Source organism: Dermochelys coriacea, chromosome 7, assembly GCF_009764565.3.
Source record: "Dermochelys coriacea isolate rDerCor1 chromosome 7, rDerCor1.pri.v4, whole genome shotgun sequence".
Taxonomy (NCBI): domain Eukaryota; kingdom Metazoa; phylum Chordata; order Testudines; family Dermochelyidae; genus Dermochelys; species Dermochelys coriacea.
In genome coordinates this window covers 83,823,669-83,849,853 of record NC_050074.1, presented here as the reverse complement: position 1 = coordinate 83,849,853, position 26,185 = coordinate 83,823,669, and the positions used below count along the sequence as shown (strand labels likewise).

General features: G+C 43.5%; 1 protein-coding gene across 2 annotated transcripts in view; it reads left to right on the top strand.

The window, feature by feature from the left end:
- The window catches only part of CDH23 (cadherin related 23), a 555,581-nt gene that overhangs the window by 351,515 nt on the left and 177,881 nt on the right, over window positions 1-26,185 (top strand). For both annotated transcript variants that reach the window (XM_043519492.1, XM_038408394.2), the window contains 4 exons: window positions 8,123-8,187; window positions 11,109-11,346; window positions 14,127-14,232; window positions 15,108-15,235. In XM_043519492.1, the coding sequence (XP_043375427.1) occupies window positions 8,123-8,187; window positions 11,109-11,346; window positions 14,127-14,232; window positions 15,108-15,235 (537 nt within the window). The remainder of the gene's footprint in view (window positions 1-8,122; window positions 8,188-11,108; window positions 11,347-14,126; window positions 14,233-15,107; window positions 15,236-26,185) is intronic.

The window sequence follows — 26,185 nt, the reverse complement described above, 5'->3', positions numbered from 1 at the left end:
ACCCTTTTCATTATGCAGCTAAATTAGCCCCTCCCCCCTATGCATACACAAACTGCTGTCTAGGTTGGTTCACCTGACAAGTTGAGTGACAAAATCCCATTCTAATTGTGCTTCACATGTGCAAAGTGTGAGTTTTCACTGGATCCTAATGTGGTGAATTTAAACCCTGTTGTCACAATAAACACTCCCAAGGCATTCATGCTTAGCACTGACTTTTATTTCCCAAATTTAATCTTTCTACCCCATCATTTCAACTGTAGAGCTCTTAAAAACAAAACAAAGCAAAACATTTAACAGCAAGATTTGAATTTGCTGGAGGGGTGGGGGCAGAAAAAAAACATGGAGTCCTTGTGGCACCTTAGAAACTAACAAATTTATTTGGGCATAAGCTTTTGCGGGCTAGAACCCACTTCATCAGATGTATGAAGTAAAAGATACAGGAGCGGGTATAAATACATGAAAGGATGTGGGTTGCTTTACCAAGTGTTAGGTCAGTCTAACAAGACAATTCAATTAACAGCAGGAGACCAAGGGAGGAAAAAATCATTTTTGTAGTGGTAATGAGAGTGGCCCATTACAGACAGTTGACAAGAAGGTGTGAGTAACGGTAGGCAGAAATTAGAATTGGGGAAATTAAATTTATGTTTTGTAATGACACAACCACTCCCAGTCTTTATTCAGGCCTAATCTGATGGTATCTAGTTTGCAAATTAATTCCAGTTCTGCAGCTTCATGTTGGAGTCTGTTTTTGAAGTTTTTTTTTTGAAGAATTGCCACTTTGAGGTCTGTTTATTGAGTGACCAGAGAGATTGAAGTGTTCTCCTACTGGTTTTGAATGTTATGATTCCTAATGTCAGATTTATGTCCATTTATTTTTTTGCGTAGAGACTGTCTGGTTTGGCTAATGTATATGGCAGAGGGACACTGCTGACACATGATGGCATATATCACATTGGTAGATATGCAGGTGAATGAGGCCTGGATGGTGTGGTTGATGTGGTTAGGTCCTATGATGGTGTCCCTTTTTGTTAAGAATGAGTAAAGGGTAATTTTTCACTCTTTGCTTTTAAATAAAGGGTAACTGATTTTTGTGCAGATCTATCTTTGATCAGTGACCACCCTTAGAAAATTTCAGTGTATTATGTGGAAGTTTGGGAAAGTAATAAGCAAATGGAAGATGGTGCAATTAAAATGGAAAAGAACATGCAACTTAACTGTAGCAATCTCTACCACTTAAAATGAAGACTTGAACATGCATGGTAAAAATGTATAGATATGCGCATGCAGTATAAAGTGCAGTTTTCCCCAGCAGGGATCTGATACTGATCTCAGTTTCACCAGTGTAACTCCATTTACTTCAATTAAGTTACTACTGATTTACATCAGTGTCAGATAAGAATTAAGCCCTATGAATCCACTCTACAAGTGTAGTATTATTGGCAGTGTCTGCTCAGGAGAGGCCTAGGGCTGGACTATTAGAGTGCTAAAGATTGATGTGCATTGGCAGAGCTGTGGGGGAGCCCAGGACTGAAATAATAGGGGGTATTGCATGTCAAAATTGAGGTGTAATATCAGAGCAATGCGTGTGAAGCTTGCACAACATTTGCCTGCTCTATGCTTAGTGCTATTACTTCTTCACTCTCAACAGCAGTAAAAATCCTCCAACCTAACCCCAGAAAGAGAGGAGAAATAATGAAGATTTCTGCTGAACATGTACAATTTCAGATTTATTCTTTTCCTTTTCTTAACACCAGCAGAGTGATATTTTTCCTGACCCAGGAACTAGAGCTGGTGCCTCAAACTGAATTGCAGTGTTTATCAAAATGGGGGACTGCGTCTGTGATAATGGGGATCTTGAGGGCCCAACATAAAAGATGATCTCTCTCTGAGTCGGATGGCTGCTGTGTGGTTATAGAGTCACCATAACACAGGATGTTTTCAGTAACTGTACAATATGCAGATTTCTGAGGTCTGCATTGATTCATCCTGAATTCATCATCCGTGGGCCCACAACAAATATGGCTGGATCACCTTCCCATTTAATCCAATTTAGCAAAAATAGAACCACTGAGCCACATGGTATGCTGGTGAAACTCCATTGTTTTCAGTGGCATGAATTGATACCATAGGCATGAATTTGGCTTTTATTTTTAACTTATTTTATGTTTTGAATATATTTATTTATTAGACACTTTGTAACAGCAACGACTCAAGTGTGCCTGGCATTTACAAGGTTGGCCTAAATAAACTCTGAAACTGAAAGCAACTAATAATTCATGGAGAATTTCTTGTCCCCGGAGTTACAGAAGCCTGTGTTTTTGGAGCAGAAGGTCCAGGTTCTGTTCAGTCCCCATGCCACATTTGTGTAATATAGCTAGCAATCATGGTGGGTTTGTTAGAGAGACTGACAGGAAATGAATTTGAACAGAGCAAGAGACAGGAGCAACAAGAACTGAAGAAGGGATCTTTGATTAAAACAATAATACTAATAGTATATAAAGGGAACCTGGAATGCACAGAATTTGTCACCTTGTGCTATTTCATTTGTGAGCAGCCTGCTAAAGTGGGTACTGATGTGCTGTATAAAGGTATAGCCAAAAATCCATTCCCTCTCAGTGAACAGTTGGGGCTCTGAAAACCATTTGGCTGAAGGGCCATCTGCACACCTGTGGATAGATGTACTGGCCACATTAACTCAGGGCAGCCTGAAAGCTCTCTGTGCAAAGATGAGGTTGGATCAAAAAGGAGGAATCTGCTGCTTGTGTGACTGCTCATTAGCCTTCTCCCTAATGGGGTGGAATGCATTTGCTCTAAGACTTCAGGGAACCCTTTCTCAAAGCCAGGTTCTGAGCCAAGAAAAACTGAAGCCTGATGCTGAAAGACCGTGCGGGACGATTACCCCAGCAGGAAATTGCAATCTTTCAGCTTCCAGCTGGCAGAGGATAAACACCTGGAAGGCTTGCTGGGGGGAGCTGAGCTGTCACAATTTGATAGGTATGTGGGTTTCCTACGGTGCAATCCTGGCCAGACCAAACAGCAGTTCTACTGAATACAGTAACTCCTCACTTAGTTGTCCTGGTTAACATTGTTTAGTTATTAGGTTGCTGATCTCTTAGAGAACATACTCGTTTAAAGTCGCGCAATGTTCTGTTATAAGGTTGTTTGGCTTGCCCCGCTCCGCCCAGCAGGCCCCCAACCCCGCTCCCCGGCTGGAACACCGGGCGGGCAGGCGGAGCGGGGCAAGCTCCCACCCCCCGACCCTGCTTTGCCCTGGCCTCAGCCAAGCTTCACAATCATCACTGGTGAGTACAGTATTAAATTGTTTGTTCAAAATTATTTAAAATGTATACTGTATATGTATATAATGTCTTTTGTCTGGCGAAAAAAATTCTTGGAACCTAACGACCCCCTCCCCCCCGTTTACATTAATTCTTATGGGGAAATTGGATTCGCTTAACATTGTTTAGCTTAAAGTAGCATTTTTCAGGAACATAACTACGTTAAGTGAGGAGTTACTGTAGAGGGATGGGAGGGTGAATGAAGAAAAGGGAAAGAAGGAACAGGGAGTCAAGCAGTAATTACTTTTGTTTGTCCTCCTTCCTGTCTGATAAAGCTCTGATCCTCTGCATTGAGGGTGCCTCTTTAATGCAGAATGATTAGGGATATGGATGCAGCACTGTGATGTACCCTTCAAGAAGGGTGCTGTGAATTAGAACAAAACCAGAGACATTTCCTGCAAAGGTTTCCCTTTTGTTCCTTCATATTCCTCCTCTAGGACTTTCATTCATAGGAGGGAAAAATATGTAGGTATTATGGTAAGGAACCTCTCCTTGCTTATTGTGGTGGGAGCTGTGCTTGTAAGAGAAATAAATATTTTGTGTCAGCTACTCCCCACTGTGAGGGGAAAATGAAGTGAGACATGTGCTTGGACTAAGGAAGGGAAGAATGATTGCAAAACTGACCCCTGTTACATTTAGGGGTCTGGTTCCCTTGACTCAACTAAGTGGAACTTAATGCAACAAAGAACCCACTTCAGAGGCATTTTCCATCACAGTTTCAGTGTAAATGCTACATCCTGTAGCACCAACTGCAAACAAAGCAGCCAGGACCGCACAGTTCCCCAGGACATCCAGTTCCCCATGCAGTATTTGCTGAGTGCAATTGAAAGCTTCCTGCTTCTTTCTAGAGGCAGGCTCTGTGTGTAGTAAGAGGCCTCCTCAGTGATTTCAGCCTGGATTGAGAGAGAGAGAGACCCTTTCAGAATCATCAGTCTCCTGGTGGGATTCTCCCTGGCTACTGGGTTGTAATTGAAGACAGGGGGTGGTTTGCTTAATGAAATTATAATGTACAGAATAAATAAATCAAACATTACAGCATTTAGTAGGCAGAAGGCGGTTCAGCTAAATGTACTAGCAGATGTTAAAGGTGTGCACTGCTGGAGTGTCACTCAACTAGCATTAGGCATTAAGAATTTACTGCCTGAGTTGGGAAGGTATTTGAGAAATATATGATTTCTCTCCAGTTAGTTTTCACACTTTCTCCTCCTCTTCCTTCTCTCTCTCTCTCTCTCTTTCTCTCTCTCTGTTCATACCCCCTTCTTCCTCCCCACTCGCATAACCGTTAGGCAAGCTAAGCACCGTTAAAAGGGTTTCCTCCCTCTGTGATACTCTTGGACATCTGTTCTATCAAGGATAATCAAGGGCATATAAATCATGAAGGTTGCAGGAGAGGGTTCTATTCCAAGCCAGCCCTAAAATACAGCCCTTTGATGGCATTATGAAATTAAATGTGTTTCTGCCCCTGCCTTTCCCTGTTCCACTGGAACCAAAGAAACCCAGACAAGGGCTCAATTAGAAAAGACATTTTAAAAATAAAGATAGTTTGGGATTTTTATTCCATTTTTCTCATTTTAAAATAAAATTTTCTGGTCCTTTTCCTTTGCTGCCATTCATACATATTTTATATATTCATTAGAGAAAAGACTTTAAAACATCCACAAATCTTGCCTTGCTCACCCAGAGTGACACTTTGAGTTTTACACATTTTGCTGGGAAGCTTGTTATTATTTTGCCATGGTCAGCCTGCAAAACCTGTCACAGCTCCAAACGATTTACATGGTGATGGTGGAAGGCCTCAGATTCTGCTAGGAGCTAAAAGTACAGTAACAGCGGCTTAGCCCCTCTTTCCCCCTTGTGTCCTAACCAAACTGCTTCTTACATAAAGAAAATTTTCCTTTCTAAACAAAGAGCATTTGCAACATTGCATAATTTTCCTTTCAGAACATTGTGTGGCTCTAAAAGAGGTTGTGTTCATATGTGTCTCTCATACAGCCACAGTGTCACTCTCTCTCTCTCTCTCTCAAGGAATGTGTCAGCATTCCAGGATAATTAAAAACTACGTTTTTTGGGTAGTTGGTGCATGCACTTCGCAGTGACATTTTACATTTTGTCCCCATATATCTTCTTATGCATTTATGAGCTACCATATGCATGAGCATGATTGCAGTGCAGCTCCTCTGAGGGCACTTGGCACATTAATGGAAAAGGGGAGACTTTGGAATAAGGGCAACAAGGCATATCCCTCCTCTTACTAAAAGTACTTTGGGATCTTTAATATCCAGGGTGAGGGTTTTTTTTTATTGTTAAGGTTTCACTTGACGGGCCCCACACACAGAGAAGTGCATGTCACTCACGTTAGCTACCTTGGAAGGGTAAAGAGCTGAGTTGACCCTACTATGATTTGAATCTTTTGTTGTAACGAGATGGAGTTTTCAACCTGACCTGTAGACCATGAAGCTGTCCCTTTCAGAGTCTGCATTTTATTGTTATGGTGAAATATTGACAGTGAATGGTGTCTACTGTTGTTTGGATAATTCAGAAACATAAGAGTGCAGAAAAAGTGATCATGGGGGTATTGAAGTAGGACAGTTTTGCAAAGGTTTTCTTATTACGTGTCTGTTGCTACTACAAAAAGGGAACCTTAAGTATCCAGTTAGGATTCTGTCTGTGCATCTTCGATACTTATTTGACTCCCATTATCATGGTATCTCAGTGCTTTTGATGTATTTATCCTTACAACACTCCAGTGAGGTAGGTGAGTGCTAATAGTGTCTTTTCAGAGAAGGGGAACTGAGGTAGTGAGAGACTAAGTGGATTGCCCAACGTCTCATGGTTCCTTGCTCTGCCACAGAATTCCTGCATGTAAAGTGTCCAGAGTCCCACTGGAGCCATCCTTTTTTTCCAGGAAAATACTTTTCAGAATTGGGTTCTTACTTGTCTGAGAACTGGTATTTTGGATCCTCTAATTTAAAAAAAACAACACCATGAAAATTGTGGGCTGGGGTGAGTATCTAGCATTGACCAGTGGTGACTTGTCCAGAAGTTTAAGGGAGAAAATTGACTGTCTAATCCTCCTCAGTCATGGAGAGAGATATTGGTTGTTAAGGGAGTGTGGAGGGTAAGCATAGAGGTTACAATTATGGGAGCTTTCTCTGGCCTCCAGCAGGAATCAGAAGAGCCCCTTAGTGGGAAAGCAGGATATGATTTCATATTTCAGATGAATGAATAGGTTTTGCTTCTTTCCTTCATACTGCAGCATGTTCTACCAGATATTTGTATTGAATGATAAACCGCAGTGACTCCACTTGCTATCAAGGAAAAATAAAACAATGTGACAATGGACTAGTCCCAAAAGACAATGAGTGCCAGATCTGTTGTGAAGATCCAGGATGAGTGAAAACCAGTTTTCATGTGTTTGACCTATCTCCCAGGTCACATTTGAACAGGGAATAGAAAATGTAAATGATATTATACAAAATGCTGCAATCTGCTGTGGAACATGCTTGTTGGTATTTTCCCTCTACTTTTGTCCTTGTAAGGCCACGTAAAGTGAGTTGGCATAAAAATCAAAGCTTTAAATTGTTCCCTTCTCTGGGTTGCCTAGAGTATCTGTATTTTGGACTGTAAGAGCTTTGGGGTAGGATCTGTCTTCGTCTATGTTTTGTATGGCCCCAAATACATTGTCAACACTGAGTAAATAGTAAAAATGTGCCTCAATCTCAGTTTCAGTACTTCTGCATCTTCACATAATTGAGACTGGCATCAATGGGTATTGCCATTGAACATGAGAAATGAGAACAGTAAATGGCCCAATATATGGGAATGCCCTTTTACCTACTTTTAATTGAAGATTGCTTGACCCCAATTATATGGACTGTGACTCCCTTCTGTAAATGCCACACTTTTATGTCTTATTTCCTTTCCTTGGCAAATCAGGCTTTGCAATTTTCTCTGGAATCATTCCCCACCCCCACTGCATGTTAGTGTAACTGCCCCTCATTATTGTGTGGATTTTTGAAATGCTTTTTTTCTGCAGGATTGTATCATGGACCATTCAAGCAGCTTGTCTTTCATAAGTATTGTATTAATGTTCTTTTCAATTTTCTGTGTCTTTTATTATGCCCCATTGTTCACAGATATATTTTTGTGTGTACTGTTTACTCTGCCAGCTGCTCTTGGTATGTAAGTTAGAGTATATGAAAAATTTCCTTCTGCTAAAGTTTTGTGGAAGTGGTGTAAAGAGGATTTGATGGAGTGTTGTTATCTAGGGCAGACTATGAATCAGGGACATGCACAGAATATGTTTCAGGAAAGCAAAAACATCTGAGTCCCAGATTTATCAGGTGAAAAATGTCAGCTAACAAAACCTGCACTGGTATTAGCCTATTAATTCACTTGTAAGGAGAAAGGGCAGAAAGCAGCACTGGATTTGTATACTCACTTTGAATGGATTTTGGGTGCAGCTCATGCTATAGGTAGTCATGGCGGGTTGGAGGATCAGAAAAGCAGAGTTAAATAGTTATCCCCTCAGAGGAATTCCTGAGGGAAGTGTAACAACCCTGTACCCCCACCCTTTCTGCAAAAAATCCTAGACAACAGGGAGCATATAGGTAACCTAGAAGGATGTCAAAGGAACCATCTGACCAATGCAGCAGCCATAGGAAGGAGAGGTTGAATTAAGATTCCATAGATTTTTTTAATGTTTTCCTAATCAAGAATTTACTTTTTAAGTTGAAATTCTCATAAACATTATTAATATTCCTTTTGTACTTAAACTTTTTTAGGCAACTGACAATGATGTGGGCACTTATGGGAAAGTCAGCTATTTTTTCAGTGATGATCCTGACAGGTAAGTGCCACAAACCTTCTCAGATAGTTTCATTTCCTTAAAAACCCCTTTCAGTCTTGCCATGAATTTACAAAATTGGAATGTTGGTAACTTTAATCTGTGAAATTTCTCTTGAGAGAGAGGCTACCATAAACTGTCTCAGGGAGGGCGAATTGACCCTAATAGAAGACCTAGTCCAGTTTCTACATGGCTTGTTTTCTATTTAAATTTCTCATGTGATTTGGGTGCTCATAAATTGAGGGACAAACAGGGCTGGATCCTACCAGAAGGCTTAATCCTACTCCTAGATTCATAGATACTAAGGTCAGAAGGGACCATTCTGATCATCTAGTCTGACCTCCTGCACAGCGCAGGCCACAGAATCTCACCCACCCACTCCTGCGAAAAACCTCACCTATGTCTGAGCTATTGAAGTCCTCAAATCGTGGTTTAAAGACTTCAAGGAGCAGAGAAGCCTCCCTCAAGTGACCCGTGCCCTATGCTACAGAGGAAGGCGTAAAACCTCCAGGGCCTCTCCAATCTGCCCTGGAGGAAAATTCCTTTCCGACCCCAAATATGGCAATCAGCTAAACCCTGAGCATATGGGCAAGATTCACCAGCCAGATACTACAGAAAATTCTTCCCTGGGTAACTCAGATCCCATCCATCTAATATCCCATCTCGGGGGATTTGGCCTATTTACCCTGAATATTTAAAGATCAATTACTTACCAAAATCCCATTATCCCATCATACCATCTCCTCCATAAACTTATCAAGTAGAATCTTAAAACCAGATAGATCTTTTGCCCGCACTGCTTCCCTTGGAAGGCTATTCCAAAACTTCACTCCTCTGATGGTTAAAAACCTTCGTCTGATTTCAAGTCTAAACTTCTTGGTGGTCAGTTTATACCCATTTGTTCTTGTGTCCACATTGGTGCTGAGCTGAAATAAGTCCTCTCCCTCTCCTGTATTTTTCCCTCTGATATATTTATAGAGAGCAATCATATCTCCCCTCAACCTTCTTTTAGTTAGGCTAAACAAGCCAAGCTCCTTAAGTCTCCTTTCATAAGACAAGTTTTCCATTCCTCGGATCATCCTAGTAGCCCTTCTCTGTACCTGCTCCAGTTTGAATTCATCCTTTTTAAACATGGGAGACCAGAACTGCACACAGTATTCTAGGTGAGGTCTCACTAGTGCCTTGTATAATGGTACTAAACCCTCCTTATCTCTACTGGAAATGCCTCTCCTGATGCATCCCAAAACCGTATTAGCTTTTTTCACAGCCATATCACATTGGCAGCTCATAGTCATCCTATGATCAACCAATACTCCAAGGTCCTTCTCCTCTTCCGTTACTTCTAATTGATGCGTCCCCAACTTATAACTAAAATTCTTATTAATCCCTAAATGCATAACCTTACACTTCTCACTATTACATTTCATCCTATTACTATTACTACAGTTTACAAGGTCATCCAGATCCTCCTGTATAATATCCCGATCCTTCTCCGAATTGGCAATACCTCCCAGCTTTGTATCATCTGCAAACTTTATTAGCACACTCCCACTTTTTGTGCCAAGGTCAGTAATAAAAAGATTAAATAAGATTGGTCCCAAAACCGATCCCTGAGGAACTCCACTGGTAACCTCCCTCCAACCTGACAGTTCGCCTTTCAGTAGGACCCGTTGCAGTCTCCCCTTTAACCAATTCCTTATCCACCTTTTGATGTTCATATTGATCCCCATCTTCTCCAATTTAACTAATAATTCCCCATGTGGCACAATATCAAATGCCTTACTGAAATCTAGGTATATTAGATCCACTGCATTTCCTTTATCTAAAAAATCTGTTACTTTTTCAAAAAAGGAGATTAGGTTGGTTTGGCACGATCTACCTTTTGTAAAACCATGTTGTATTTTGTCCCATTTACCATTGACTTCAATGTCCTTAACTAATTTACTCCTATTGAGGTAAATAGCAAAACTTCCATTGACTTCAATGGGATCATCCCTATACTAAGTGCAGATACTGTTCAAGCCACCCCCATCTCTGCCAGTTCATAACAGTCCAGATCTGTATCTGGTTTTGGTGTCCATACTTGGAAAAAGTATAGTGAAAAATTGGAGAGGGTTCAGAAAAGAACTACAAGAATGGTTTGAGGTTTGGCAGACACAGCTTAAGATGAGAGATTTACAGAACTCAATCTATTTAATTTATCAGAGAGAAGACTCAAGCAGTCTATAAGTACCTGCACAGAGAGAAATTTTCTGATACTATACTGAGCTTTAATATATCAGGGAAAGGTGTAATATCATCTATGGCTCGACATATTCAAACTGGAAATAAAGTGCAAATTTTAACAGTGAGGATAGTTAACTTTTGGAATAATTTACCAAGGGATGTGCGGGATCGTCCCATCACTTTGAGTCTTTAAATCTGGGCTGGGTGTTTTTTTTTAAAAGATAGGCTCTTGTTCAGCCACAAGTTATTGGGGTCAGTACAGGAATTAGATTGGAAGAGGCCCTGGAGGTTTTTCGCCTTCCTCTGTAGCATGGGTCACTTGAGGGAGGATTCTCTGCTCCTTGAAGTCTTTAAACCACAATTTGAGGACTGCAATAGCTCAGACATAGGTGAGGTTTTTCGTAGGAGTGGGTGGGTGAGATTCTGTGGCCTGCGTTGTGCAGGAGGTCAGACTAGATGATCAGAATGGTCCCTTCTGACCTTAGTATCTATGAATCTATGAATTACTAGATGAAGGTTTATGGCTTGCTAAATCAACTGCTAAATCAATCTTTAAGCCTGTGCTTAAAGAGAAACATGCATAATTGTGCCTCTATGCCTCTTTCTTATGGTGTTGTTTCAGGCTGCTGTTTCCTGTCTGCCTGAAATGAGGGTTTGACTTGGTAACTCCTCTGCTCCCCCTCCTTATTTGCTTGCAGGTTCTCCCTGGATAAAGACACAGGCATGATCATGCTGATCGCCCGGTTAGACTTTGAAACGATGCAGCGCTACACATTGACTGTGATTGCCAGGGACGGGGGTGGGGAAGAGACTACAGGGCGAGTGAGGATTAACGTTCTGGATGTCAACGATAATGTCCCCACCTTCCAGAAAGAATCCTATTTGGGGGCTCTCCGGGAAAATGAGCCTTCAGTCACTCAAGTGGTCCGTCTCAGGGTAAGAAATGGGAGCACCGATTCACTTTCTACTACACTTCCCTTTCTCCAGATCCACAATGGTCAGTATTATTAGGGGGACCTGTGATCCAGGATTTCTCCAGCTAGGGTAAGTCTCAAATGGGCCAGGAAGAGGAGAGAAACAGCATAAAGTGCATTTTAAGTCTCTCTTTTTTTTCCTCTTCACTCTTTTAATTTCTCTTTTACTCGTCACTGCTCTCTGTCATCCCCTCCTGTTTGAAACCAGTCTGAAGCCAGGGTGATGCTACTGTACCTCAATGAAGCCCCATGGAGAGAGCTAGCCACTGTAATTAAACCCTTTATGGATGCAATTAAACAGGAGTATTACTGGTCAGGAATATGCAGGGGAGGAAGAAGGAGAAGGAATTGCAGACCATCTGCTCCTTTGAATGCTTTAATTACTCCTTATTGTGAAATGCAACTGACTCTGCTTCTCTAGCTGCCTAGACTTTCTCCATGTCCCTTTCCTCCCCTCCTCCCACCCTGGCTTCCTTGGATGTGTTCAGGATTTACTGTATCAGACTTTATTACACTGAGTGATTGGGACTTCCCTGAAGGCGCTCTGGATTTTTTGACAGGATTGGAAAGATGCTAATGAATTCAGCTAAGTAAGGAAAAGAAAGTGTGTGAGGTTTGGAGAGATGAATTTCCATTAGGAGTGTCTGTATAATCATTGCTTAAGTGTTCCTGTGAAATGCAGGGCTATAGAAGGACAAGAACGTACTGTTAAAGGGAAATATAGGATTACTGAAGGCAGTGGAATTTCCATTTTGACAGGTTTGAAATTCGAGACAAGCTTATTCAAAATTCATCATTGGCATGACAAGCTGTACACAGGTGGACAAGCTCCACCAATGTAGACAAGCCATGCTCAGCAAAGAGGAGGAGAGTCACAAGAATTTCCCATCCTAGCTGTATCATTGCCAGAGCTACCCCTGAAATGTACCATACCCACTAGCAAAGCTTTCTCCAGAATGCAAACTCATTTTCATTATCATCGGATCCCTTCCTGATGAAATCAGCGTTTACCTGTGGGAGTTGAACAGTTTGTTGCTGATCAAACTGTAAGCTTTTTCTGTTTGAAAAAAGAGATGATGGAACCCACTTTTCTCCTTGAGCATGACAATAATAAACTAGGCCTTTTGCAGTTTTCTTCAAGCTGGTATCTGTCTTCAGTAAACTCAGGCTGTGTGAGTACTGTAAGAGTAATGTGGTCATCTCTTAGATATTTTAGATCTAAGTTTCTATTCTTTATAGGTGTGAGGGACTGGAGAGGAGGCGTTTAAGACACAGTGACTCTTCTCTCTGAGGTGGGATGTGAAGAGAGATGATGATTTCAAAACCCTGTCAGCTATTGCTGCTCACCAATTCACAGAGCAAGGTGGTGTCTGTCATTAGTGAATATTTCTATCTTGCCCTCACAAACTCTGGCAAGCAATCCAGAAGGAAGGAGGACACCTTATCCAAGGCACACATAAGTGAGAGGAGCAAAAGACATTTGGCATAAGCATGAGGATGAAAGGGTAGTCCAGAAGAAACCAGCAAGTGGAAACCAAGCCTTTCTGCTCCTTACAGTGTAAGGGATCCTCTGATGCAGTATATAAACTCCGCCCCAGCATGGAACGGGTTAAGAAGCTGCTTTGGGCTGGAGGGGCTCTGCCTTGCCACACTTGCAACTCATGCCAGGACTGGAGGAAGGGTTAAAAAGAGGGAACTCCACTCAGACTGGGCAGGCCTGGAGAGAGCACTGACAGCTGCAGAGCCCTGCCCTTGCAGAAGGAGGGTGCAGAACCCCTGAGTTGAAGGGGGAAAGAACTGAGGCTTGCACACCTAGAGAACTCTGAAGTGGACATTGATATTCCCAGGCCCCTCTGAAGTAAGAGAGGTCCCGCTCCTGGAGGGAGCTGCCTGCAGGTTTTTCTTTGCCTTTCTTTTGTTTAACCTCATTTGCTGACTACGGGCTGTTTGGTGGCATCACTGTGGACACAGAGAAGGAATGAAAGACCCTAGCCTGAAGGTGAGCACCAGCCTGCTGAAAAGACACCCTGCAGCACCAGCTGGGGTGAAGATGGAATAATTGGACACATACATGCACTTTCCACATAGCCTAAAGGGGGTACGCTGCCACAGACCGCCACACTCACCACCTAGAGCAAAGATCGGCAATGTTTGGCACACGGCCTGCCAAGGTAAGACCCCCAGCGGGCCGGGCCGGGCCGGTTTGTTTACCTGCTTCGTCCGCAGGTTCGGCTGATCACGGCTCCCACTGGCCGCGGTTCGCCAATGCAGGCCAATGGGGGCTGTGGGAAGCAGCGCGGGCTGAGGTAGTCTGCTGTCTGCTGCTTCCTGTAGCCCCCATTGGCCTGCATCGGGGAACCACGGCCAGTGGGAGCCGCGATCGGCGGAACCTGTGAACACGGCAGATAAACAAACAGGCCTGGCCCGCCAGGGGGCTTACCATGGCGTGCCGCCGGCCAAACATTGCCAATCCCTGATCTATAGTTAGTTATGACCATATTTAGGCTAAGGCAAAAGCTGGTATAAACCGTAGGAACGTCCATTTTCAGATATCCATTCTCTTACCACTACTGCCTCCCCCCCACACCCCATGACTGTTCATTTCCCCCTAGCCCCTTTCCCTCCCATCTTTTCCCCAAAATTGTTTGCCTTCTTTTCTCTGCATATTAGGCTGCAGCCTTTCTGAGAGATGGTGTCTGTGTTTATATGGTAACACTGGGGCTTTTTTCCGCTTCAACCTAGGCAGCTGATGAAGATTCCTCTCCAAATAACCAGATCACTTACAGCATCGTGCAAGCTTCAGCCTTCCGCCATTCGTTTGACATTAGTGTCTCTGAAGGGTATGGAGGTGAGCACTGGTAGGGTGCTCCAGGAGTGGAGGGGCAAGGGGCCGAGTGGCACTCGTGGGGGAGTGGTGGCTTGGTTATCCACATTACGCTTCTGCTTGGGCGTAGGCTAGAGCCTGCAGCAGTGGCTGCATTCGGAAGGTGGAGTGTGGAAATGCCATTTGGCGCTGGTCTCCTGACTCCTGGGATCAGGAGAAGAATCAACCAAGATTTTCAAAAGTGACTAGTGATTTTGAGTGCTTCAGGTGTTAGGTTCCCAACTCGGACCACTTTACTGAGAGCTGATTTTCAGAAAAGTTTGGGTCCCTGACTCCCCAAAGGTGTAAATCAGGTCTCTTTAAGGTGTCTCAGTTTGGGAGTTCAAAATTGAGACCTCCCCACAACATCTGTTACTTTTGAAAATCTTGGCCTTAATCAGGGCATTCTGCTAAGAAATGCAATTGCTTTACTGGGAGGGGTGAGAACTGGTGCTCGCTCTAAAGAGTGGCTGGCTATAACTCCATTGAGTGACTGAGGCTGACTCAGAGAAAATGCTTCTGTAGATTACTAAGGGTGCATCGATCCTGGAAACATTTGTGGTTATCTGCACTGGAGCAACTTCCCCAGTGCTAGCCATGGTGGGTTCTCGCATTGTAAGCACAGTGACCAGCTGCTGCCAGTGGTAGCGCAAGTGCAGTTATATCAGTGAGGAATAAAAACTCACAGATTTTCCTAGTATAGATAAGATCTCAATGGGTTGTTCCAGGAGTGTTCCAGACAGATTTGTTCTGCTGCTGTTCAATGCGTGCATGTGTATGTGTGCGCATTCGGTACGTGTGTTAGCTGTTAAGTGGGCTAGTACCAGCTGCATTTACTCCAGTGCTTTATGTCATTTCAGTGATAAGTGTGACTCGTCCTCTGGATTATGAGCAAGTCTCCAATGGAGTTATTTATCTGACTGTGATGGCCAAGGATGCTGGTGTCCCATCACTTAACAGCACTGTTCCCATCACCATAGAGGTGTTTGTAAGTACCAGCCGTGCCTGCCATTGAACTCTTCCCCTCCCCACAAAGTCCTACTCCAAGCAGGAAATTCTCATCATGGCATACTAATGGCTAGTAGCACAGGCACTGCTAGATGAGTATGTCTGCATGCTTAATGTCAGTGACCCATCCGTTTTTCTACTTTAGTAAGAATATTTACTCGTGAGAACATTCTGCACCAAAAAAATAAAAATTCTGCACACTATATTTTAAAATTCTGCAAAAAATCTTCAAGTTTTATTTGTCAAATAAATGTGGAGGCTCCAGCATGGCATTGGGGAGCACAGGCCACTGGCTGCACGGAGGTGGGAGATCACTGTGCAGCTTCCCACTGTGACACAGAATCAGCGATGAGGCTGCATCCAACCCTGACACAGAGCAAGGACAAGGCCTGCCCCAGAAACAACCCAGGGCCCTGCCCTCCATGCCAGGTGCACCAGGTGTGGGCAGGCAGGCTTAGCAAGGCAGGATTCAAGTGTGGAGGGGCTTAATATGGGGAGATCCAAGTATGGTTGAGAGAGTTCTGTGTGGGGCAATCTGGGTGCAGGTGGCTCAGAGGGGGATCTGGATGCAGGGTGGATCAGGATGCACAGGGGCTTGTTGGGAGGTTCTGGGTACAACAGTAATGGGACTCTGCAGGGGGGTCCAGGTGAAGGTGGTGGGGCTCAGCAGGGCAGGGATAGAGATTGGCAGGGAGGTCTTGGTGTGGGGGACTCAGTGGGAGGGTCCAGATCCTGGGGGAGTGGGAATCAGTGGGGTGGGGATCCAGGTGTAGCTACTTGGAGCTCGGTAGGATGGGGATCCAGGTGCAGCTGGCTCATTGGGACTTGTCGCGTGGGTTCTGGGTGCAAGGGGGGTGAGGCTCGGCAGGAATGTCTGAGCATGAGGGTGTCTGGGGGTTGGGCAGATAGGGGAGCAGCTCCCTGTACAGTGATCCCTCCTCTTGCAGCTGAGGAGCGATGGGTGCAGGAAGTGTGAGGGGAGGGAGAGTTTGCAGAGCTTCTTACAGCTGGGGGAGAAATTTGGGGGTGGATCTGAAATGGCCCCGGATGCCGTGCAGGGGAAGAGGAAGTCCTGTCCTCCCCAGGCCATCTGGGACTAACAGCTGAGCCTGGCGGAGAGTAGGAGCTACCAGCTGGATCTTCCCCAGTCCCATCCCATACCCCAAAGAGATTTACCTCTGCCGGCTGCCCTGGGCACACAAAAAATACTGCTGGGAGGGTCACATGTGGCTTCCCTTTGCTTCCCCATCAGAAAGTCATTTTTCTGCAGGGAAGCAAAGAAATCTGCAGGGGACATAAATTCTGCACATGCGCAGTGGCACAGAATTCCTCCAGGAGTAAATACTGCTTTGCATTTACATAGCACCTTTCATCCAAGGATCTTAAAGGGCTTTACAAGCCCTGTGAGGTAGATAGGTACCATTCTGCTCATGCTTTAGATATGTAAAATAATACACAGAGAAGTTACGTGACCTGCCAAAGCCAACGGACTACATAAGTGGCAGAACCAGAGTAATGCTCAGGAGTCCTGTTTTGCAGTTTCCTGTTGTAAACATCAGATGTTGCCTTTGCATCATAGAGGGAGATCACCCAGCACCTGTGGGTATATATGTAATATATCATGTGCAACAATATGGTACATGCATTGTATTTATATGTACAAACATAAATATATATGCATGCACATACACTCATCTCTCCATTATTTTGAAATTCCCTCTTAATAGGAACCTAAAGAAATAGCATTCCTTTCCCTCTCAAATGAGGGTTTTTTTTAAATAAAAACCACCTTACCCCACCCTTTGTGTTTCTAATTGAGAATTAGCCTTGTATAAGCACTGGCATCATCAGTGATGTTAGCAGGTACATGCACATCTCAGGAATAATTTTTAATCTTCTCTTGCAGAGGTAGCGGAAGCAGCTCATAAACTGATTTTGGTGTGAGCCACAAGCAGAGTGAAAAAAATTATTGTAGAGAGTTCCTTTACAAAAATAAAATTAGTAATTTAGGGCTGGATTTACAAAGTGCCTAAAGGAGTTAGGAATCCAGTTTATAGAAAGGTAGAGCACCTAACTCCCTTAGATGCTTTGCAAACCCAATCCTTAGGGGCCTACAAGATTCTCTCCAATACATTATAGTAGTTTTGAGGAGAGAGTTAAAATCTGGTGGCTAAATAAATTCAGGCTGTCCCTAACATTTGTTATGTCTGAGCAACAGAGGGTGATTCAAAGTGGAGAGACCAAGCTGCTCTCTGAAGTCTCATGGAAACAGTCAAACAGAAGTCAATCATCAGGACCCCATTCGCCTGTTCTCTACTTTCACTGTGTGAAAGCCATTGGAACCCAGGCATGCAAATCTAATTGTAAAGAGCTTGAGCTTATAGCAGGGTGAGGAGCACAAAAGGCGGGGGTGGTTAGGGGTGCAAGGATAATATTTAGCAGTTATAAAGTGCTTTCTGGCTTCAAACAGCTGAACAACAAAAATTATTATGTATGTTTTACAAAAAGAGAAACTAAACATTTAAGTAAACTAGCCCAAGTCTACAGAAAGAGTCTGTAATCACTCAGGGTTAGACCATAGTTCCTGCTCGGAGTCTGTTCTCAGCCCACTAGACTCCTGACGTAGTCTCTAGAGGTCATGTGTATTCAGCACCTGATAACGATTTCTTTGGGAAACTGAGTCTTCTTCATGGAAACTGCTAGGTCTCCCCAAGGTGTTATCAGCTAATCATCCTGGATCTTACTGTAACTCTCTTAACTACTCATGCTGTGGGCACTTGGTGTTACACAGGAACAGAAGGTGTACATTCAGCAGAGTGTAGTATATATGGATTCACCTGATATGGAATTGATATTGGTAATATCCCAGGAGCTGACTGGTAAGAGTGATGTCATCCTTTTCTCCTTCTTATGCCAACTAACCTGACAGGAAGCCTTGGGGGATTCCTCCACTGAGTTGCTTGCAAAGCAGTGGAACACGGAGATCAGAATGGGGTGAAGAGAGCAGATGCCTAACAGGAGAGTGACTTCATTCATTTCTATCTTTGCAAAGTTCAAGGATTAATAGAGGCTCTTTTCCTTTTTCTTCCCCCCATTTTCCTCATTTTTAAAGAGCTAAAGGTTCCTGAAACTAAACGGCACAGAGTCTGACATGAATATCAGATGTGCATTAGCACTTCCAGTGTCTGAAATTATCAGTCACTGAATCAGTCACAGTCAGTTGTTTATTTTTTCAAATGCTAGCTGTCCTGGCTGGATAAGGTTTGGGTTGCTGCATTTTACCAGATGCTTTCCTTTGCCTTTTGTACCCTGAAACAGGTGTTCTTATCAGAGATGGTATGTGTGTGCTGATGGGGAATTTAGCTTATAAATGTTGCTCTGCAGGATTAGATCAGATTGTCGATTTGCAACATATTGTGATTTGACAAAAGCTCAAGGAAGGTATCAGCAATGGAGTCTGTTTACTTGATAACCCTTCAGTCTTATTATGATCTGATCTGATCTTACTTGTATGTGGCATCAGTGCACGGACCAGCAGATGGAAGAACTCATTTCTATAAGAATTGAGTGATTTCTTCTTCCCTCTTCTCCCTCCCCCATCTCTTTTTATAATATCATGGGGGAAATAAGAGGGAGAAATAAGGGAATTTAGTAGTGGCTGAACACTTCCTCCCCTGGCTGTTCTATGGACAGTGTAATCACATCTGTCTAAAGACCACACTTGAAAAGGTCATCTCCTTCTGGCTGATTTTGTACATTGGTGATTCTTAAGTAGCTGTCACTTTCTCCACTTGCAACCAAAGGGATTTTCTCTCAACTGAAAAAAAAAAAAAAAAAAAAAAAAAGAAAAAAAAAAGAAATGATGATGAAGTGGCTCACAATGGCACTTACGGCAAAAAAGACAGAACAAGAGAGTGACTGAGAGTGTGGACAGAGGTGATTTTTTTTTTTCATCCTTTGCTTGTTGGCTTTTAATAAAGAAGTCAAACTTGCTTTGTAGATTTCCCATTAGGGGACAATAAGCTTTTGTAGAGGGAGCCACTGAATTAGAACTAATAGCAAGTATGATGCCAGGATCCCAAGAAATATCACCACTAATAAGTTTCTGCCTAGCTCTCCGTCACTGACATTCTAGACGCTGTTTTGCACAGTGAGCCAGTAACTGTATCTATATAGAAGTATATTATAAAAGAGGTGCTGGTGATTGACAAAGTCTCCCCTTAAGAGAGGATGCTAGCACTGGCTGTTTGCTTTGAGAAAGGGATTAGAGCCTTTGGCGAGGAAGGTGGAGTGGTGGGGAAACATTTTAAATCAGTTTCTCTGAAGCCGATGAGCCAAATATAATGAGCCTGGGAGCAGGGTTAGTGGTGGGCAGAAAGTGGGGCTCTTACTACCCAGTTTGGGTGAATCAATTCTTTTGAAGGAGCTTAGGTGTTGCCATACTGCTCAGACCAGTGGCTATCTAGGCCAGTATCCTGTCTCCAACAGTAGCCAACACCAGATGATTTGGGGAAAAGTGAAAAAAAAACTAGTAGTGAAAAATGACGGAATAAATTTTCCGAGAATTGGTGGGAATTTATTCCATAATCTCTCATTTTTTCACTTGTTTTCACCATCCTCAGATATCCTCCCGCCACTTCACAATATGCAAGTTTGTTACTGAGTTCCCATAATTAAACACTAAATGCAACACTAATAAGTTTGATACGGTTTCCCAATAGCCATGCCCTCCAAGAATGAGAGTATAAACCAGAGATACAAAGTGGAGGGGATTTCTACATTAAGGTTCATACGCTGTGTGGAGGACAATGTGCAAAACTGAGCATCACAGAAGTGATGCAAAGGCTGATTAAAGATCACCTGCTTCCAGCAAAGCTAGCAGAGGATGGCAATTTAATTAGAGTATGATGAGCATCACTGGCATGTGACAGGTTTCAGAGTAGCAGCCGGGTTAGTCTGTATTCGCAAAAAGAAGAGTACTTGTGACTTAGAGACTAACAAATTTATTTGAGCATAAGCTTTCGTGAGCTACAGCTCACTTCATCGGATGCATTCATTGGAAAATAAAGTGAGGAGATTTATATACACACACACACACACACACACACACACACACACACACAGAGAACATGAAACAATGGGTTTTATCAGACACACTTTAAGGAGAGTGATCACTTAAGATGAGCTATTACCAGCAGGAAGGGGGAGGGGGGAGGAGGAAAACCTTTTATGGTGATCATCAAGGTGGACCATTTCCAGCAGTTAACAAGAACGTCTGAGGAACAGTGGTGGGGGAGGGAATAACATGGGGAAATAGTTTTACTTTGTGTAATGACCCATCCACTCCCAGTCTCTATTCAAGCCTAAGTTAATTGTATCCAGTCTGCAAATTAATTCCAATTCAGCAGTCTCTCGTTGGAGTCTGTTTCTGAAGTTTTTTTGTTGAAGGATAGCCACTCTCAGGTTTGTAATTGAGTGACCGGAGAGATTGAAGTGTTCTCCGACTGGTTTTTGAATGTTATAATTCTTGACTGTCCAGTTTGACCAATGTACATGGCAGAGGGGCATTGCTGGCACATGATGGCATATATCACATCGGAAGATGCGCAGATGAATGAGTCTCTGATAGTGTGGCTGATGTGATTAGGCCCTATGATGGTGTCCCCTGAATAGATATGTGGACATGTTGGCAACGGGCTTTGTTGCAAGGATAGGTTCCTGGGTTGGTGGCTCTGTTGTGTGGTGTGTGGTTGCTGGTGAGTATTTGCTTCAGACTGGGGGGCTGTCTGTAAGCAAGGACTGGCCTGTCTCCCAAGATCTGTGAGAGTGATGGGTCATCCTTCAGGATAGGTTGTAGATCCTTGACGATGCGTTGGAGAGGTTTTAGTTGGGGGCTGAAGGTGATGGCTAGTGGCATTCTGTTATTTTCTTTGTTGGGCCTGTCCTGTAGTAGGTGACTTCTGGGTACTCTTCTGGCTCTGTCAATCTGTTTCTTCACTTCAGCAGGTGGGTATTGTAATTGTAAGAATGCATGATAGAGATCTTGTAGGTATTTGTCTCTGTCTGAGGGGTTGGAGCAAATGCGGTTATATCGTAGAGCTTGGCTGTAGACAATGGATCGTGTGATGTGATCTGGATGAAAGCTAGAGGCATGTAGATAGGAATAGCAGTCAGTAGGTTTCCGATATAGGGTGGTGTTCATGTGACCATCGTTTATTAGCACCGTAGTGTCCAGGAAGTGGATCTCTTGTGTGGACTGGTCCAGGCTGAGGTTGATGGTGGGATGGAAATTGTTGAAATCATGGTGGAGTTCCTCAAGGGCTTCTTTTCCATGGGTCCAGATGATGAAGATGTCATCAGTGTAGCGCTAGTAGAGTAGGGGCATTAGGGGACGAGAGCTGAAGAAGTGTTGTTCTAAGTCAGCCATAAAAATGTTGGCATACTGTGGGGCCATGCGGGTACCCATCGCAGTGCCGCTGATTTGAAGGTATACATTGTCCCAAATGTGAAATAGTAATGGGTGAGGACAAAGTCACAAAGTTCAGCTACGAGGTTAGCCGTGACATTATCGGGGATACTGTTCCTGACAGCTTGTAGTCCATGTTTATGTGGAACTTAGGCTTAAATAGAGACTGGGAGTGGATGGGTCATTACACAAAGTAAAACTATTTCCCCATGTTATTTCTCCCCCCCCACCCTACCCCCCACTGTTCCTCAGACGTTCTTGTTAACTGCTGGAAATGGCCCACCTTGATGATCACCATAAAAGATTTTCCTCCTCCCCCTGCCCCTTCCTGCTGGTAATAGCTCATCTTAAGGGATCACTCTCCTTACAGTGTGTATGATAAAACCCATTGTTTCTGTTCTCTGTGTGTGTGTATATAAATCTCCCCACTGTATTCTCCATCGAATGCATCCGATGAAGTGAGCTGTAGCTCACGAAAGCTTATGCTCAAATAAATTTGTTAGTCTCTAAGGTGCCATAAGTACTCCTTTTCTACTGGCATGTGAAATGGCCTCCAATATCAAGTTCAATGGCAAAAGCATCAGTCAAGGCTACAGGGCTATCAGAGGCCTCTGGAAGCTCATCCTTGACATAAGGACTCAAGCAATGGGGTATTTTATTTTCTGGCAGTTTCCATCTTTAATTCCTTTCTGTTGTTGGGTTTGGTCAGTTTAACGTTATTTGAATGGCATTTAAAACACCTTTAAGCTGATCCTTCCATTTTCAGGAATATTTTAAACCAAGTGTTGTTTATCTAGTTCATGAGAAAATCATATTTTTTGTCTGAACCTTTTTGTATCTACTAGTAGAGATAGGATCGCTTAACATTATCGTAAGTGAACATGTTGGTGGCAATCGTCTGTCTTGAAAGACTATCGTGTAAGCGCAAAAGCTGTTCACTTACTGTATGTCATGCTGCAGCATCACAAGTGGCTAAAAAGTCCAATTCTCATGTGACAGTCCTTGCCACCAATATTGTAGGCATATGGTGCAGGGTCAGAGGATGAAACTAGTGTACTACTAGCACTTGAGGCCTGCTGTTCTTCCCTCTTCTCCTCTCTCTGCTTTTCTTTCTCTCAGCCACCTCTGTTCAGCCTCTTTTGGAGGGCTGCACTGCACCAGGGAGTCAATGTAGCCTGTTACTAGCTGCTTCTTCCCAGCTTGTGGTATTGATGTTGACAGTTTTCAAGTCCCTTTTGCAAACATCCTTGAACCTGAACCAAGGTTGTACTGGTGGCTGTGGAGCATCTGCAGGTTCTCTGTACAGAAGATCCTTCATACATCTGATGCAGATGACTGAGCCCATGGAGACATCTGTGTTTGAGCATAGATTAAATTGGACAATTTTGCTTTCTCAAATGCTTCAGTGTCAGGAACTCTGGTTTCCCACTTGATGTTTAGAGTACAACAAAAACAGCAGGTGTGGAAGGTGTTTAGCCTTCCATCATGCCTGCAGTATGGGGTCCAGATCTTGCCACCATAAAGCAACATGCTGAAAACACACATCTGATAGCCCGGTATCTTGGTGTTCAGTGTTAGTTTCATATTATCCCACACATTCTTGGCCAGTTGGCCAAATGCAGTAGCTGCCTTTCGGATGTGAGAATCAGTTGAAGAAAGTGAGCAAAAAACCTGTTTTTTGAGTTTATTTATTGGGTGTATCTGCTAGCACTTTGTGTGAAGTAAGCTTCACTGCTTCTCCTGCAGAGTCAGCTAGTTGAGTTCTCTCTTGCTTAATGCCCCTCCCAACCTCATAACCACCAAGAAATGAGCAGAAATTCCTTTATGAAAATGTTTATAGGGATTTTATGTTTAATTTGGTTCCATTATGTATAGGGGGCTCACTGAGAAATTGAAATCTTTTAAAATTAGTCACTTTAAAGCTGTCAGTAGACTGTGCTGGCTGCCTCTTACTGCATCTGGCAAAGTCATTGCTTGTGAATCATGAACCCAATTCACCGTTGTCCAGTGGCCCCTTTATGCTGGCTGAGATGGCTCTAACTTGCAACTGCCATCGAACCACTCCCTGGTTGGACCCAGAATAAGGGAATCACAAAGGCTGTAAAAAGAACAGGAGTACGTGTGGCACCTTAAAGACTAACAAATTTATTTGAGCATAAGCTTTCGTGGGCTACAGCCCACTTCATCAGATGCATAGAATGGAACATATAGTATTAAGATATATATACATACAGAGAACATGAAAAGGTGGAAGTTGCCATACCAACTCTAAGAGGCTAATTAATTAAGATGAGCTATTATCAGCAGGAGAAAAAAACCAAACTTTTGTAGTGATAATCAAGATGGCCCATTTCAGACAGTTGACAAGAAGGAGTGAGGATATTTAACATAGGGAAATAGATTCAATTTGTGTAATGACCCAGCCACTCCCAGTCTCTATTCAAGCCCAAGTTAATGGTTTCTAGTTTGCAAATTAATTCCAGTTCAGCAATTTCTCATTGGAATCTGTTTTTGAAGCTTTTCTGTTGCAAAATTGCCATCTTTAAGTCTGTTACTGAGTGGCCAGAGAGGTTGAAGTGTTCTCCTACCGGTTTTTGAATGTTATGATTCCTGATGTCAGATTTGTGTCCATTTATTTTTTTGCATAGAGACTGTCTGGTTTGGCCAATGTACAGGGCAGAGGGGCATTGCTGGCACATGATGGCATATATCACATTGGTAGATGTGCAGGTGAATGAGCCCCTGATGGTGTGGCTGATATGATTAGGCCCTATGATGGTGTCCCTTGAATAGATACGTGGACAGAATTGGCATCGGGCTTTGTTACAAGAATAGGTTCCTGGGTTAGTGTTTTTGTCGTGTGGTGTGTGGTTGCTGGTGAGTATTTGCTTCAGGTTGGGGGGCTGTCTGTAAGCGAGGACTGGCCTGCCTTCCAAAGCTGTATAAAATCACCTCCCTTCATTCCCTGTGCTGTAGGCCCTGCACTGAGCAGAGCTCATGCCCATCAGTATCAGATCTTGTCTACACTGGAAGCCCTACATCAGCACAACTGCAGCCTCACAGCAGAATTATTCTGTAAACAGGGCACAGTCCACAATGGGGGTTAGGTCAGCTTAACTGTGTCACTCAGAGGCGTGCATGTTTTGGGTGGAGGGGAAGATAATTTAATTTAAATACATTGCAAAATGTATACATTGCAAGAAATATTGGTGGTTATTAAATGTGTATTGCTCACATCCATTTTATTTCAAAAAGACATCAGCAGGATGGGCACCTTAGATACCGTGACTTCCAGGAGCATGTGTCATTGGCCAGTGTGATCCTGAATGATAAGATCTCTGTGTGCAGCTCTAAGAAAGAAGAGGGAGAAGGAGATGTTGCTTGTATTTGGTTTTGGCTCTTGTAATGTTTTGCTTCCTTCTAAAACTGTGCTGGAGGAGGAGGAGGAGGTGCTCACCAGATATTCTCTGATGAATAACAGAAAGAATGCAGTTTATAGTACCAGACTTAATTAATTGAAAATGTTTAAATCAGAGAGGGAATCTCCTTGGGATTCTGTACATCAGTTTCCCACTCTATCCCTCCCAGAAACTGTAAGCTCGATCAGTAGCAAAACAAAAGAGAGAATCCACCACTTTTCTAGAATTATAGTGACTCTGCAGAGGCAGATAATTAATAGACATTCCTGTTAACATCTTTACTGGTACTTGTGCACATGCAGAGAAGCTAACGAAAGGAAGCCACTATGCTTCTGCTCCATTTGAAATGTCTATAGATGAAGAATGTGAGTGGTGGAGGTACAGGAGCTGGCTTTCTCATTTCCCTGGGGGTGCTCGATCCCTGCTCTGCCCCAGGCCCCACCTCCACTCAACCTCCCCACAAGGTCCCGCCCCCGCCCCATGTCTTCCCACCCTGTTCCACCCCCTCCCCGAGCATGCCCTGCCCTCACTTGCCCCCTCCCCCCAGTGCCTCCTGCACACTGCTGAACAGCTGAGGCACTGGGAGGGAGAGGAGGAGCTGATCACAGGGCCCACCAATGGGTGCTGAGTACCCACTATTTTTTCCCGTGGGTGTTCCAGTCCCCAAACACCCATGGAGTCAGTGCCTATGGGTGGAGGGAATTGGTGTTTATCAGATGTGTGTTTTAAAAAATCAGTAGGGAAAGACACTTTTGGCCAGAGTCTCATTTCCACTCCAGCCGCTTTGAACCATTGAGTCAGAGTGGCCAGATCAGGCCAAAGTGGCAAGCAGAAATTCCCTTCAGGGGAGGTAAGCTGTCTGCAGGCATAAAGCTGGGAAAGCTGGCTCCTTTGCCAGTTGTGCACTCCCTACCCATGGTGCGAAGAACCTGGGGAGGGAAGGAGCATTGTTGGAGCTATGTTTTGCCATGTCAAAGCTTTCTTTTTGACTGGCATACGGTCCCAAACAAAACAGAATCAGGGCGCTGTAAGTGGCTCCCTTATG